The 14,697-nt window shown below is 44.5% G+C and overlaps 1 protein-coding gene across 1 annotated transcript in view; it reads left to right on the plus strand.

The window, feature by feature from the left end:
• CtsK2 (Cathepsin K2) overlaps positions 1–12,893 on the plus strand; it is a 32,803-nt gene extending 19,910 nt beyond the window's left edge. The window contains exons 3-4 of the mRNA XM_067772161.1: positions 11,798–11,994; positions 12,053–12,893. Of these exons, the coding sequence (XP_067628262.1) occupies positions 11,798–11,994; positions 12,053–12,758 (903 nt within the window). The 3' untranslated portion in view covers positions 12,759–12,893. The remainder of the gene's footprint in view (positions 1–11,797; positions 11,995–12,052) is intronic.
• Positions 12,894–14,697: the final 1,804 nt, after the last annotated feature.

The raw sequence follows: 14,697 nt of genomic DNA on the forward strand, positions 1-14,697 counted from the left end.
GCTTGTGAAAGGTCAATACAGTCAAGAAATAGAAAACCAAAATTATGAAAGTGTGAGTTCTGCAGATAATTTTATTCCAGTCGAGTTACAGAATAGTGTCACTAGTATATATATAATACCTTACATATTTGAATGTGTCACTCGGAACCATAAATTTTTTTATACTTACCTGCGAAAGCCATGTAAATGGGTAATGCATTACACATTAGCGACATAGGCCTTTCTGCGAGAGTTATAACCTAGATGCAACAGGGGTTGGGGAGCGATGTCCTTTTGAACCCGGAACAATAAACTCGTTTCAGACGTTTTTTTTTTTTGTATTTTCAAATAACGTCGCGAATGAACCCTTGCACAAAAAAAAAAAAGGAAGAAGAGGAAGAATTCCCCAAATTAAATGAAATACATAAAAATGAATTTAATGTAATTGCACTAGTAATTAAAAACCAAAAGATATTTAGTACATTCAAAATATTTTCTACACTATATACGAAACCACTAGGCTGTAAGACATATAAGGAGTTGAATCCGAATAATTGTATGCGATGTAAATGTAATTCGGAATAAACGTAAACTCTAGCATCACATGTGAAACTTAGAAATTCTCGATAGAATCCTAAAAATTTAATGCATAAGTTATTAATTAGTATGAACTGTCAATAAATCTAAATTGTAAATGGGAATGCTGAGGTCTCCTTTCTTTTAGAGGGCACCTAAGGTATACAGGTAAGGGGCCACCGAAAGATTAGGTGCGTCGGTGGCCATGGTTATTTGAGGGTGGGATAAAGCACCGGGCGTCGCAACACCACCCGCGGCGCCCCCTATGTATATTCGGCCCTTTTCTTTTTTATTTTTAATTTTTTCAGCTTTTTTGTTATTGGTTGGTTTTTCAGCGGTTTTTTTTTGATTTGATTTTCAGCGTTAGTAACCGGCCATGTCCGGTTCGGTAGTACTTTTTTGCGTCAGTTTTTTTTTGAATTTGAATTTAAATTTTTGGAATGTTAACGGTCTGTCCGTGACATCCGGTTCAGCCGGATGTTGTTTTATTTTGTATTGATAAGCGTTTTGAGTCGGTCTCTGCGCTTCTGCCAGGTTTTTTGAATTTGACAGCTGCTCGTCTTGATAGGCATGATAGGAACTTTTTTCTGTTTATGGCGCAGGAACAGTAAGGTTGGCAAGGACCCGCCCCAGCCGACAATGACTAGCCACTGTGCACCACTACATCATGCCGACCGCCTTCCTTACTGCTCCGTTGTAAATGCGTAACCATAACAGATGGCGCCCAACGGGATTTGGTGCCCGAGGCGCTGCCCCGCTGGTCATTCCGGGTCAACTTGTGAAGGTGACCATCCCACCAGTCCGAGGTGAGCAGCCGCAGGAGCAGCCACCTGCGTTGCGGTGGGATGGTTAGATGGATCAGGTTGCCCGGAGTAATCATCGTTGACAGTTGCTGAGGGCGCCATAACAGATGGCGCCCAACGCGATTTGGTGCCCGAGGCGCTGTCGCGCTGGTCATTTTGGTAAACTTGTGAAGTTGACCATCCCATCAGTCCGAGGTGTGCAGCCGCAGGAGCAGCCACCTGCGTTGCGGTGGGATGGTTGGACGGATCAGGTTGTCCAGAATGATCATCGATGACAGTTGCTGAGGGCGCCATAACAGATGGCGCCCAACGTGGCGCCTGAAGCGCTGACCGCGGGGGTCAGTCGGGTCAACCTGTGAGGTTGACCATCCCACCAGTCCGAGTGAGCAGCCACAGAGCTGCCACCTACGTTGCGGTGGGATGGTTAGACGGATCAGGTTGTCCGGGCTGGTCATCGGGGGCAGTGGCTGACGGAGCCACGTGACTTAACGTCAGTTATCGGGATTTTGTATTCACCCGATGAGGCAGTGCTGCACGCACTTTATTTTTTTTTTGTAGTTGGGGTTTTTATTTTCCCGGAATGTTGTCCGTTAGTCGGCTATGGAATAATTTTGTCCGCTAATTGGGTTTAATTTTTTTTTGTAAAGTAGTTTTTTTTGTTTATTAGCCGAATTTGTGTTGTCCAGGGTGAATGTGTGTGCGCATGTAGTGAGGACCCCAGCTCATCCCACGTCCCAGGTGGTAGCTTGGAATACCACCTGGATGGTGATGGGTTGAGCTGGGATTCAGAGTGGCACTCCTTCCTGTCCCACCAGACTGGGGGAGCGGTTCCGAAACCGCTCCACCCATTGCGGCGGAGGCAGGAGGGGTGCCCAGTAAAAATGAACGGGAGGCCTCAACACCCCCAACCAGTCCCAGGGGCAAGCCCCTGGAGACTGCCCCTGCGTTGCGGCTGGGCGTGTTGAGACCAACCCGTGTGTGCCTGGAGTGACCCTAGTGGCCTCAGACCAGTCTCGTAGGGGGACCTTAAGACCCCCTCGCACTGCGGTTGGGAGCACTAGGGCCAAGTATGAATGTGTTTGTAGTAAATTTTTTTTTCTCGACCTGTAGCCCAGGTGCCTTCTGGGAATGGGATGTCAGCGTTCCCATTACAATTGCTACCAAGTTTTCTCAACTCCTCGCGTAATTTTTATATGCACATTTTTTTTTCTCAAGGCATCGCCTAAAATATAAGGTAAAAGGGGGAATTCTGATTTTTTTTTGTTGACCCCTAACTGCGCTACGCGGCAAAAGTTTTTTCTAACTACTACGTAACGAGCTACATTTTTTTTATATAATTATTTTTGATTATGTCACGCGAGCAATCGTTCGGCCAACCGGGGCGAAATACTCCGTTCGGGAGTGCGGGAGGGTTCCGGGGAAACCAAAACCGGGGCGGTGCTAATAGGGGGGCTTTTTCGAAAGCAAGGCGTCCTTTGGTGGTGCATACCCCAGTAGGAGGATCCTACGGAAATCCCGCGGGGACTCATATAGGCTCGGGCCCGAACGACGACCGCGACAAACTGGACATACCTGTAAGCACCAGCAATTTAAATGCATCGCTGCTAAACACACACAACATCTCGGGGATAATGACCAATGTGTCGAACTATGCACCAGATGGAGCGGGTGCCTTACCACCAAATCAAGAGGTTGGAAATTTTGGGAACGCTACCAGCGATCAGGCGAACCTCCTAGGAATGCAGGACGAAGCCACTCGTGGAGGCTCGTGGGTGGACGTGCTACACCAACTGTTCCAGGCTTCGCAGGAGGAAATGCGGAGAGAGATGGGCTCAATTAGAGCCAACATGGCCCAGCTCAACGCCGCTCTCGAATCCACGCAGCAAGCACACCAGCAACACAGGAACGCAAGCAGGATGGACCGTAACCCATTGCCATCGGTAGTACCGCCAATGTACCCGACTCCAAGCAGCATAACAGTAAAACCGCAGGAGTGGAAAATCGCATTCGACGGCACTGGGAGTGTAAGCGATTTCCTCTTCAAATTAAACACCTTGTGTGAGCGCACACAATGCCCTGACGAACAAATAATGGCCAGTTTCCACTTATTCCTTTCGGGACGAGCCGAAGAATGGTACTGGCTGTTCACAAAACAAAACCCAAATGCGACATATGCCTTTTTGTGCTACTCCTTAAAAAGAGAGTTTGGCACCTTGAAAACGGACCACGAGATCATGATGGAGATCTCCATGCGCAAGCAAAAGGCAAGTGAGTGTTATGACGTGTTTCACGCGGACATAATCTCCTTGAACGCGCGCTTAAGGGAGCCGATGTCAGAGCTTCTACTGATTGACATAATAAAAAGGAACGTCAACAGTAGCCTTAAGCTAATGCTTTTTAATGCGGACGTAAGGAACCTCCATGATCTGCGCGATGTAGCACGCCGAGGTGAACAAGTGCTGAAAGAGAGCAAGCTGCTGGGAGCCAATTACTCAGGACGGCATGTAAGCGAGGCACGCGTGACAACCCCGGACATGAAGATGGAAGGCGAGGACGGCGAGATAGATCCCCAGATAGAGGCGCTGGAATATAGACGCAGCAGAAGACCGGACTACTCGGGAATCCAGTGCTGGAATTGCCAGGGAATGGGGCACTCCTATATATATTGCGAGGAACCCATAAAAAGTCCTTTTTGTTTTAAATGTGGGTATAAGGGTGTATTCACTCCTAAATGCCCTAGGGACCATCGCAGGCAGGGAAACCAGTACCCGAGCGAGAAGATGGGGGAACCTCGTTCGGCTTCATAGCTCCCACATCAGCCAGTGCTCGAGGCGTCGTCCCGTGCGCTGAACCAGAGGGCGAATCTCTGCATGGAGGTGGTGAGCTTCCGAGGTGCAGTAGTACCCTGGCAGAAGAACCCTCGACTGTAATAATAACCTTCCCCGATAGTACTGACGATTCGAATAGTTCTGAATCCGAGAGTCGAACGTCCTCTTTCACGATGGGCGAGCAAATCAAAATCCTGCGACGCCAGCATAGGGATGTCGCGTGCCAAACGCAACTTTTCCCAACCCTAAAAGAAAGGGAGGGTAGGTATGAACAAATGAGACATACCATTTTTGTCCAATATCCGGTATCGGACAATATTTTGAAGTGTAGGAAGAGATACCACCGGAGAGTACAGGAGCGTAGACTGCTGCAAGCCACCACGTTAACGCTTACAGAGGACGAAAGGCCTTTAGTAAAGGCTAGAATTAAAAATAGTTTTCTTGTAGGGTTGTTAGACTCGGGAGCCAACGTCTCCATCTTAGGGAAAAATGGAGTAGAATTCCTAGAGGATAACGGCTTCGAATATCAGCCCTTACATGCGTTCGTATATACCGCGGGCGGCAACAAGCAAAAAATTTTAGGCTCAGTATCCCTACCGGTCACTTTTAAAAATATCACAAAGATTATTCGTTTTTACCTTGTTCCCTCGTTGCTCCAAGAAGCATACTTCGGGGTCGATTTTTGGAGAGCATTTGCGTTAGCTCCCGAAATATTCCCGAGCGTAGAGTGCTTAGAGACTAGGCTTGAAAAGGAAGAGGAACTTAACCTCCATGAATTGTCACCAGAACAGAAATCAGAATTGCGAAAAGTCATCGAGACGTTTCCTTCGTACGAGAAGTTAGGCCTAGGGCAAACTAAATTAGTGGAGCATCACATCGACACCGGTGATGCTGTGCCTATAAAAAGCAAGCATTTTCCTCTTTCGCCGCCGAGGCAAGCCGAAGCTTTTAGAGAACTAGACAGGTTACTACAGTTAGGAGTTATAGAAGAATCCAACTCCCCGTGGTGTAGTCCTGTAGTACTGGTCCGGAAACCAGGCAAAGTCAGGCTGTGCATAGATTCGAGAAAGGTCAACGCGGTGACTAAGAAGGATTCGTACCCCCTGCCTCATATCAACGGCTTATTGAGCAGACTGAAAGATACGCATTTTATTAGTGGCATTGATCTGAAAGACGCGTTCTTCCAGATCAAATTGACAGAGTCCTCGAAGGAAAAAACAGCATTCGCAGTTCCGGGGAGGCCTCTGTACCACTTCAAGGTGATGCCATTTGGTCTGTGCAATGGACCGCAGACTATGAGTAGGCTGATGGACAAGGCGATCCCTTCGCGTCTGCGAGAGAACGTCTTTGTCTACCTGGACGATCTGATGGTATGTAGCACTAATTTTGAGGATCATCTAAAATTGCTAGCGGAAGTGGCGAACTGTTTGAGAGATGCAGGTCTGACAATAAATGTGGAAAAAAGTAAATTTTGTCAGAAAGAAATACGCTACTTAGGGTATTTGATAGGCAGCGGGTGTCTGAAGGTGGATCCGGGAAAAGTAGAAGCAATACAAAACTTCCCGATCCCCAAATCCCCTCGGCAAGTGCGTAGGTTTGTGGGCATGGCGAATTGGTACCGAGCATTTATTACCAATTTTGCGGACTTGGCAGGTCCCTTGACCGACTGTCTCCGCAAGTCAGCAGGCCCGTTTAAACTCACTCCTGAAGCTATAGAGGCGTTCGAAAAACTAAAAGTAGCCTTGAGTTCGGCGCCTGTCTTGGCCCAACCAGACTTTTCAAGGGAATTCGTGATACAATGTGACGCTTCCAAAATAGGTGTTGGCGGAGTATTGTTTCAGGTCGATGATGATGGCGCTGAGCATCCAATCGCATTCGTGTCGAAAAAGCTGAATAATGCTCAACGCAATTACACAGTAACCGAGCTGGAATGTCTTGCAGCCATAATTAGCGTGAAGCGTTTCCGACCCTATGTCGAAGGATTACCTTTTCGGATTATTACGGACCACTCCAGTCTCAAGTGGTTGATGACACAAAAGGACTTGAGCGGGAGGTTGGCGAGATGGTCACTCTTACTGCAAAGATACGATTTTAGAATGGAACATCGTAAGGGCACCCTGAATGTAGTACCAGACGCGCTGTCGCGTTTTGACGTTGACGAGTTAACTTTCACTACCACACCCGGAGAAATAGACTTAGTCTCTCCCGAATTCGCCAGCAAGGAGTATTTAGACTTAATTCGGACCGTCACCGAAAACGAGGAATCACTTCCGGATTTACGAGTGGTGGACGGTGTAATTTTCAAAAGAGTTAAGTTTCGTAAGGGGATGGAAGGGGAAGAAGACTCGCTGTGGCGTTTATGGTTGCCAAAAGGGTTGACTGAGGAAGCAGTGAGATTAGCACATGACGCTAACCGGAGTTACCATGGCGGATGGCTGAAAACCTTAGAACGTGTTAGGCAGAAGTACTTCTGGCCGCAGCAGGCTAAGGACGTCAGGGACTACGTCCAGCGTTGTGACACCTGCAAAACGGTAAAACCCACCAATCAGCAGTCGAGACCACCTATAGGGAGTGCCTTTGAATCCGAAAGGCCATTTCAGCGGTTGTATTGCGACTTTCTAGGGCCGTATCCGAGATCTAAGCGGCGAAATCAATTTCTTTTCATAGTACTAGACCATTTTTCAAAATACGTTTGGCTAAAGCCCATGCAGAGAGCTACCACTGTTAACGTTATAAATTACTTCGCTTCAGAAATTTTTCCGGCTGTAGGGGTCCCTGAGTTTATTCACAGTGACAATGGTAAACAGTTCATCTCGAAGGAAATGAACCAATTTTTTGCAAACTACGGGGTGACGCACGTGAGGACGGGGCTATATTCTCCCCAAGCGAACGCATCCGAACGCGTCAACAGAGAAATTGTTTCTAAGATTAGGATTTTCCTGAAGGATAAACCTGACCACACTAATTGGGATAAGCATATACCCGAAATTTTATCAGTTTTGAGAAGTGATTTTCATACAGCGATTCAGTGTTCTCCGTACTTTGCATTATATGGCCAAAACATGGTCCAACATGCCTCAACGTACAACATTTTAGGGAAACTCGGCAGCCTTCGAGAAGACCAGGTTACGGTAGTAAGCCGAGCTGACAAGTTGACTAATATTCGTGAGCAGATCCGCAGAAATTTAGATCAGGCCAAAGATAGGGGAGTAACCACCTATAACAAGCGCTCTAGACACGTCAACTATAAGGAAGGTCAGGAAGTTTTCCGGAGAAACTTTGCCTTAAGTAATTTTAAACAGGGCATTAATGCCAAATTCCTACCCAAATACCTGAAGTGTCGCGTGCTTCGAAAAATAGGTAACGCATTGTATGATCTCGAGGACCTAAACGGGAAATTGATAGGTCGCTTTCACGCGTCGGACATTCGCCCGCAATGAACTAGAAAACGTTTCTTTTGCCAATTTACAATTTGATTTTTTTTATACACCCACCAATTGGACCTTTTTTTTGTCTGGGCGTTTTGGCGGTCGGGGACATCTCGCCCAGTATTCTCCCCGAGCACTGACCTCATAGGTTGTTCACACGCGTACTCACCGAGGACCGTGAACACCCTGGCAGTCCACGCTTAGGTCGGACTAGCCTTTCGGAGTTTGGACGAGTTCTCCTTTACCAAAATGTCTACGAAAATTTTTTTTTGTCTTGCCTTTTGTGGGGGCGATAACCACTAAAACCTTTCGGAGTTTTGACGAGTTCTCCATAACAAATGTCTAATTGCCGCAAAGCCCTTTTAAACTAGGAAACAGAATTAATTCCCAAATTTGACTTAACTTTTTTTGATGGACCCATGTTGCCCGGCTAGTTTCGTAGTAGGACTTTGAGACTCTTATCTCAGGGGTGAGTCGTGCCCCACGTTGCTTGTCATCGGAGATCCCTGGCAATAGCTTCCCACAGATGATCCGGTTCCCTGTTCGCTTCATCGTCAGGTCTTCAAAGCGAAGCAGGTTTGTTACGGTCTGCTGCTACGGTCTACGGCTACGACCCACTTGGGAGCGTGTTCACGGGAACACACCTAGCGATGTGGAAAGGGTTGCGATGAAAAATATCGAAAAAGAAGGGAACAGACAGACCGGCCATCACTAGAAGACGGAAAAAAGGAAAAAAAAAAAGGAAGAAAAAACCACCACGAGTTTCCGAGGAAGAAAAAACTTCCCTTTCCTTTTTGCTGGCGGTCTGAAGCGGTAGAGCACACAACCCTCGTGACCAAAAAGTGGTCAAGTGAAAAATTACAGGATACTTAAGTGCATCCACATATAGTTGGTGGAACTGACGAGCGCGTTCTCAAATACAGATAGTTCACCATCAAAATTTGGGCGGTTTATAGCAATCGTAAAACACTCCTCTACATATGTTCATCGTATTTTCGGAATTCCTCAAAGCCGTGCTTATATACATAGCCAAATTTTGAAAGGCTAAGGAGCTACATACGGGAAGTTTACATTTTAACGTTTTAACCCGAAAATTGTCTCCGAAATGAGTGAATTCAATTAAAAACGAAGTAAGCTAGCCGGTGGCCACGTTGAGACCGTTTTAACCTACTCTCAGGACGTGCTAAATTCCCGAACATCGTGAATACTAATAAATAGTAATTGGAAGGCATCGGCGTTGCCTTCTCCGCGTATGCGAGGAGCGCGGGAATGTTGGAATATTCCCAACGATTGCCACGTAATATACACGGTTCCTCAACTTAGCAATAGTGGTGTTGGCTTAGCGGTGTCATTTCCATCCACACCAACTGCAATAGCACCAACCATATCCAGTGACCCCGGCACCGTCATATGCCAAGACGCCAGACGTACCACTCCTAGAGTGACATATCAACAAACACAGCGCCATTCACCACAGCAACATATTAATGATACACAACAATTGCAACAATTACAATTGCAACAACAAACGCAAAACCATCATCTAAACGAGCTGAGCAAATATTGGGTGGTGTCCAATGGCCAAGCATTGCCCTATAACATTCTACCTAATGGCACGATAATCACACCTCATTAACGCCAGCCAGCAACATCTGAGCAACATACGCACACTCAGCAGCAGCAGGTTCAGCAGCAGCAACAGCAACAACAACAGTACCAACACCAACTACAACAACAACGGTTGAAACTGGGTGAGTCCGTTCCAACTCGGTGAAATTGTATTATGTATCTATGTGAAGTGATAAAATTCGTCACTTACAGATTATCGTCTCAAATTTTTGTAATTCATTCCAAGCACGCTTAATGAACCTAAAGACCCCTTTCTGTAACTCGATTCGAACGTACGGTATATGCATTCGGACACTTTGGTGCTCTTAACTCTGTTGACCCGTCGGATAAGTGCAATGTAAAACCCGTTCTGCAATCTTGCGAATAAGAACCATTGTTCTGTAAAGCTTGTGAAAGGTCAATACAGTCAAGAAATAGAAAACCAAAATTATGAAAGTGTGAGTTCTGCAGATAATTTTATTCCAGTCGAGTTACAGAATAGTGTCACTAGTATATATATAATACCTTACATATTTGAATGTGTCACTCGGAACCATAAATTTTTTTATACTTACCTGCGAAAGCCATGTAAATGGGTAATGCATTACACATTAGCGACATAGGCCTTTCTGCGAGAGTTATAACCTAGATGCAACAGGGGTTGGGGAGCGATGTCCTTTTGAACCCGGAACAATAAACTCGTTTCAGACGTTTTTTTTTTTGTATTTTCAAATAACGTCGCGAATGAACCCTTGCACAAAAAAAAAAAAAGGAAGAAGAGGAAGAATTCCCCAAATTAAATGAAATACATAAAAATGAATTTAATGTAATTGCACTAGTAATTAAAAACCAAAAGATATTTAGTACATTCAAAATATTTTCTACACTATATACGAAACCACTAGGCTGTAAGACATATAAGGAGTTGAATCCGAATAATTGTATGCGATGTAAATGTAATTCGGAATAAACGTAAACTCTAGCATCACATGTGAAACTTAGAAATTCTCGATAGAATCCTAAAAATTTAATGCATAAGTTATTAATTAGTATGAACTGTCAATAAATCTAAATTGTAAATGGGAATGCTGAGGTCTCCTTTCTTTTAGAGGGCACCTAAGGTATACAGGTAAGGGGCCACCGAAAGATTAGGTGCGTCGGTGGCCATGGTTATTTGAGGGTGGGATAAAGCACCGGGCGTCGCAACACCACCCGCGGCGCCCCCTATGTATATTCGGCCCTTTTCTTTTTTATTTTTAATTTTTTCAGCTTTTTTGTTATTGGTTGGTTTTTCAGCGGTTTTTTTTTAATTTGATTTTCAGCGTTAGTAACCGGCCATGTCCGGTTCGGTAGTACTTTTTTGCGTCAGTTTTTTTTTGAATTTGAATTTAAATTTTTGGAATGTTAACGGTCTGTCCGTGACATCCGGTTCAGCCGGATGTTGTTTTATTTTGTATTGATAAGCGTTTTGAGTCGGTCTCTGCGCTTCTGCCAGGTTTTTTGAATTTGACAGCTGCTCGTCTTGATAGGCATGATAGGAACTTTTTTCTGTTTATGGCGCAGGAACAGTAAGGTTGGCAAGGACCCGCCCCAGCCGACAATGACTAGCCACTGTGCACCACTACATCATGCCGACCGCCTTCCTTACTGCTCCGTTGTAAATGCGGAACCATAACAATGTGAAAATCGTACTGCGCCGGAAGTTGATGTATCAAATCAAATAAAAAAAGTTTATAATCAGCTGTTCCATGCTGCCACCTTGTGTCGTTCCGTCATGATTGCCTTTTAGAATCTCCGTCTCAAAAACAACATTCAGTTTAAATTCCATAGCGTTTCAGCGATGCCTCAAATTTTATCGAAAAAATTCAAAACAAAAAATTAAGGGTATCGCTTGAAAAAGTATAAAATCGACGTTTTTTTACGTTTCGAAGTTCTGCAAAAACTTACTATCAACTTTCTTGATTTTTAAAATCATCAGATCGGATAGTCAAAAGGTCAAACTTAATGTCCTTGTACTTTTTTCTGGCCTTAAGTTTTTTGCCAGTGTGTAAAACCCGAGTATCCAAAAAGTATAAAAGTTTTTGGGGTTTGCCCATATAGTAATAGGAGTAACGTTCCTGCCAAATTTCATCATGATATCTTCAACGACTGCCAAATTCTTTTTAAATAGCGATCTGAGATGAGTGCCCAGGAACGTACATACCAAATTTTATCAAGATACCTCAAAATTTACTCAAGTTATCGTGTTTACCGACAGACGGACGGACATGGTTGAATGAATTAATTTTTTCGCCGAGATCATTTTGATATATAGAAGTCTATATCTATCTCGGTTAGTTTGTCGTTACAGGGTACCCTTATGCGAACAAAATTAATATACTTTGTGAGCTCAGCTCAGCTGAGTATAATAAGTTATTGTCTGCGCATCATCCGGCAAAAATTTCAAAAATTATTCATTTTTTTTCGTCTCCTGTAAAATTCGTAAAAAGTGACTTAGCACATTTTCACATTAAGCTAACGATATGTAACAGAAATTAAAAATAATTACTTCTACTTTTTCACCTCAAAATAACAGGCACAAACCGGCAAAACCTACGCTACTGCTGCTGAACGAAAATTACGTGAGGGTGTTTTTGCGGCTCGTCAACAATTAGTAAATGCACAAAATGCCGCCGGTAAAGGTTACGAACTGGCCATCAATGCTTTTGCCGATTTGACAAAAGAAGAGTTTTTGAAACAATTAACTGGCAACAAAAAGTCAGATAGTGGAGAGTAAGTTAGCAATATCCTTCGGTTAGTTCGAAATTATAGACTTTATATATCTTTTCAGTGCCAAAGCTAGCAAAGAGCGCGTGGAAACAGAAACACCCACCACCAATGTACCGGATGAATTTGATTGGCGTACGCAAGGTGGTGTTACACCTGTGAAATTTCAAGGTGATTGTGGCTCGTGCTGGACTTTTGCTACTGTTGGCGCTATGGAGGGTCATATTTTCCGTAGCACTGGTCATCTGCCTGTACTTTCTGAGCAAAATTTGGTCGATTGTGGTCCGATCGATTATGGTCTCGACGGTTGTGATGGTGGTTTTCAAGAATATGCTTTCGCTTTTATTAAGGACATACAAAATGGTGTTGTGGCATACAACGAAGAATATCCATATTTGGATAGGAAGGAAACATGCAGATACGATCCCGAAACTAAGTTAACTCCAATGAAAGGTTTCGTTGCAATTAAACCGCAAGACGAGAAAACGATGAAAGAAGTGGTTGCTACTTTGGGTCCACTGGCATGCTCTATTAATGGTTTGGAATCACTTTTACTTTATAAGCGTGGCATATATGCGGATGAGGAATGCAACAAAGGTGAAGTGAATCACGCCGTGTTGGTTGTGGGCTATGGCAGTGAAGAAGGTAAAGACTATTGGATCGTGAAGAATTCATGGGACAAATCATGGGGCGAGGACGGTTACTTCAGGTTGCCACGTGGCAGCAATTTCTGCGGTATTGCCAGTGAATGTAGTTATCCAATATATTAAATGCTTTGAACTAATAAATTTGTAGCTGCTTATAGTAAAGTTTTAATAACAATAATGTATGCAACTAAACTCCGAAGGCGTTGCCATGTCCGTGGTGTGGCTTTCTAATAAAAATTAAAGGCAAAAATTCCATGATTCTCCGTATTTCTTTCTAGAACAGTAAAAAGTTTTATCTGGTCTATAATGAGTCAATGAACTCAATAGTGCAGGTTCAATCGCTTTCCAAGGCAGTCGGTTCTATGTACGGGAGCGACTCGGGATTTTTCCCGACCAAGGACTGTCATTTCAGTATAACCCCATTTAATTTGTTGTGTCGCTCCCATAAATTGTTATCCTCCCAGCAGCTCCTCGCTGCGTAACTCCGCCATACTCTCCTGCTCCGGGAAAGTATCGAATCCAATCCGGGTCCGTCTCATGACCCCGGTCCTGAGAAATGATGTTGCTGCATTTGCCGGAAAATAATCTTTTTATGACGGTCATACTCTTGTCAGCTGGTCACGTGCAATGGATGGTTGCATCGGACAGATTGTTCTGGGCTAGATCCCAAAACCAGATATCCTCGTAACTTTTATAAATCTTTTGTGGCTCCTTGCTGCGCACTCCCAAGGGCGTCCCCTAGACTGCGCCTTAGGACACCATCTACATAATGAGGCGAGAAAACTCCCAATTATGGGCAGAAATGAAATGCTAACCAAACAGTTCCTGTTGTATACCCAGAAACCTGGGTATCCTAACAGGCATCTGATTGATGAGCCAACACCGCCCAGGGGCTTGAGGAGTCATCTCCGTAAGTATTATGAGGAAATACGACACCTGAGAACTCAGCTGTATGAAGCAAAAAAACACAAGCAGGTCGTCAGTGAACTCCACAAACAGGCGTCAGACCTTTATGCCAGGAATTGCCCGGTGAATCCAGTACTAAAAGAACAGTACACAAAACTTGCGGAAAAGGAGCGTACACTCCCCAGGGAAATGCGAGTCACCCTAGCTGAACTTCGATCTGGATACTGTAACAGGTTAAACTCTTACTCTAACTCGACTGTCCTACACCCCAAAATCTTGGGTGTGACGTTTGATCAGGATCTACATTTTGGTGAGCACGCAGCCGCAATTGTTCCGAAAATCCAGAGCAGTAATAAAATCCTCAAATCCCTTGCTGACAGTACTTGGGGAAAAGACAAAGAAACGCTCATTACCACATACAAACCAATTGGCCAGCCGTTTGCGTGCTACGCGTCCCCTATATGGTCGCCAAGCCTAAAAACTACCCACTGGAAGAAGCTACAGGCCTGCCAAAATACTGCACTCAGAACCGCCACGGGCTGTCTTCTTATGTCCCCAGAACACCATCTACATAATGAGGCGAGAATACTCCCCAAATACGACACCTGAGAACTCAGCCGTATGAAGCAAAAAACACAAGCAGGTCCTTGGTGAACTCCACAAACAGGCGTCGGACATTTATACCGGGAATTGTCCGGTGAATCCAGTACTCTGGGAACAGTACCCAAAACTTGCGGAAGAAGAACGCATACTCCCCAGGGAAATGCGAGTCACTCTGGCTCAACTTCGTTCTGGATACTGTAACAGGTTAAACTCTTACATATCCAGAATCAACCCCGACATACCAAATGTGTACCCCGCTTGCAATGTGTCCCAACATGATACCAACCATCTCTTTTTTGTATATGAGTGTTTATTTAATTAATGAAATAAGTTAATTGTTACATTTTTAAGTTAATGCGTCAAAGTATATAAATTGAAAGATAAAAAAGTAATAAAGAAGATAAAGAATGTTCTGGCAACTGTGTTGTATGTATGTATGTATATATAAATAATTTATTGTCGTGGCGCTGCCATCTCGTTTCATACATAACATTTTTCCCTCCTCTGCAAGGGCTAAGGTGAGTATCCGACAGGTGCCCTTCCCTGTCTGGTT

Source organism: Eurosta solidaginis, chromosome 3, assembly GCF_040869045.1.
Source record: "Eurosta solidaginis isolate ZX-2024a chromosome 3, ASM4086904v1, whole genome shotgun sequence".
NCBI lineage: Eukaryota > Metazoa > Arthropoda > Insecta > Diptera > Tephritidae > Eurosta > Eurosta solidaginis.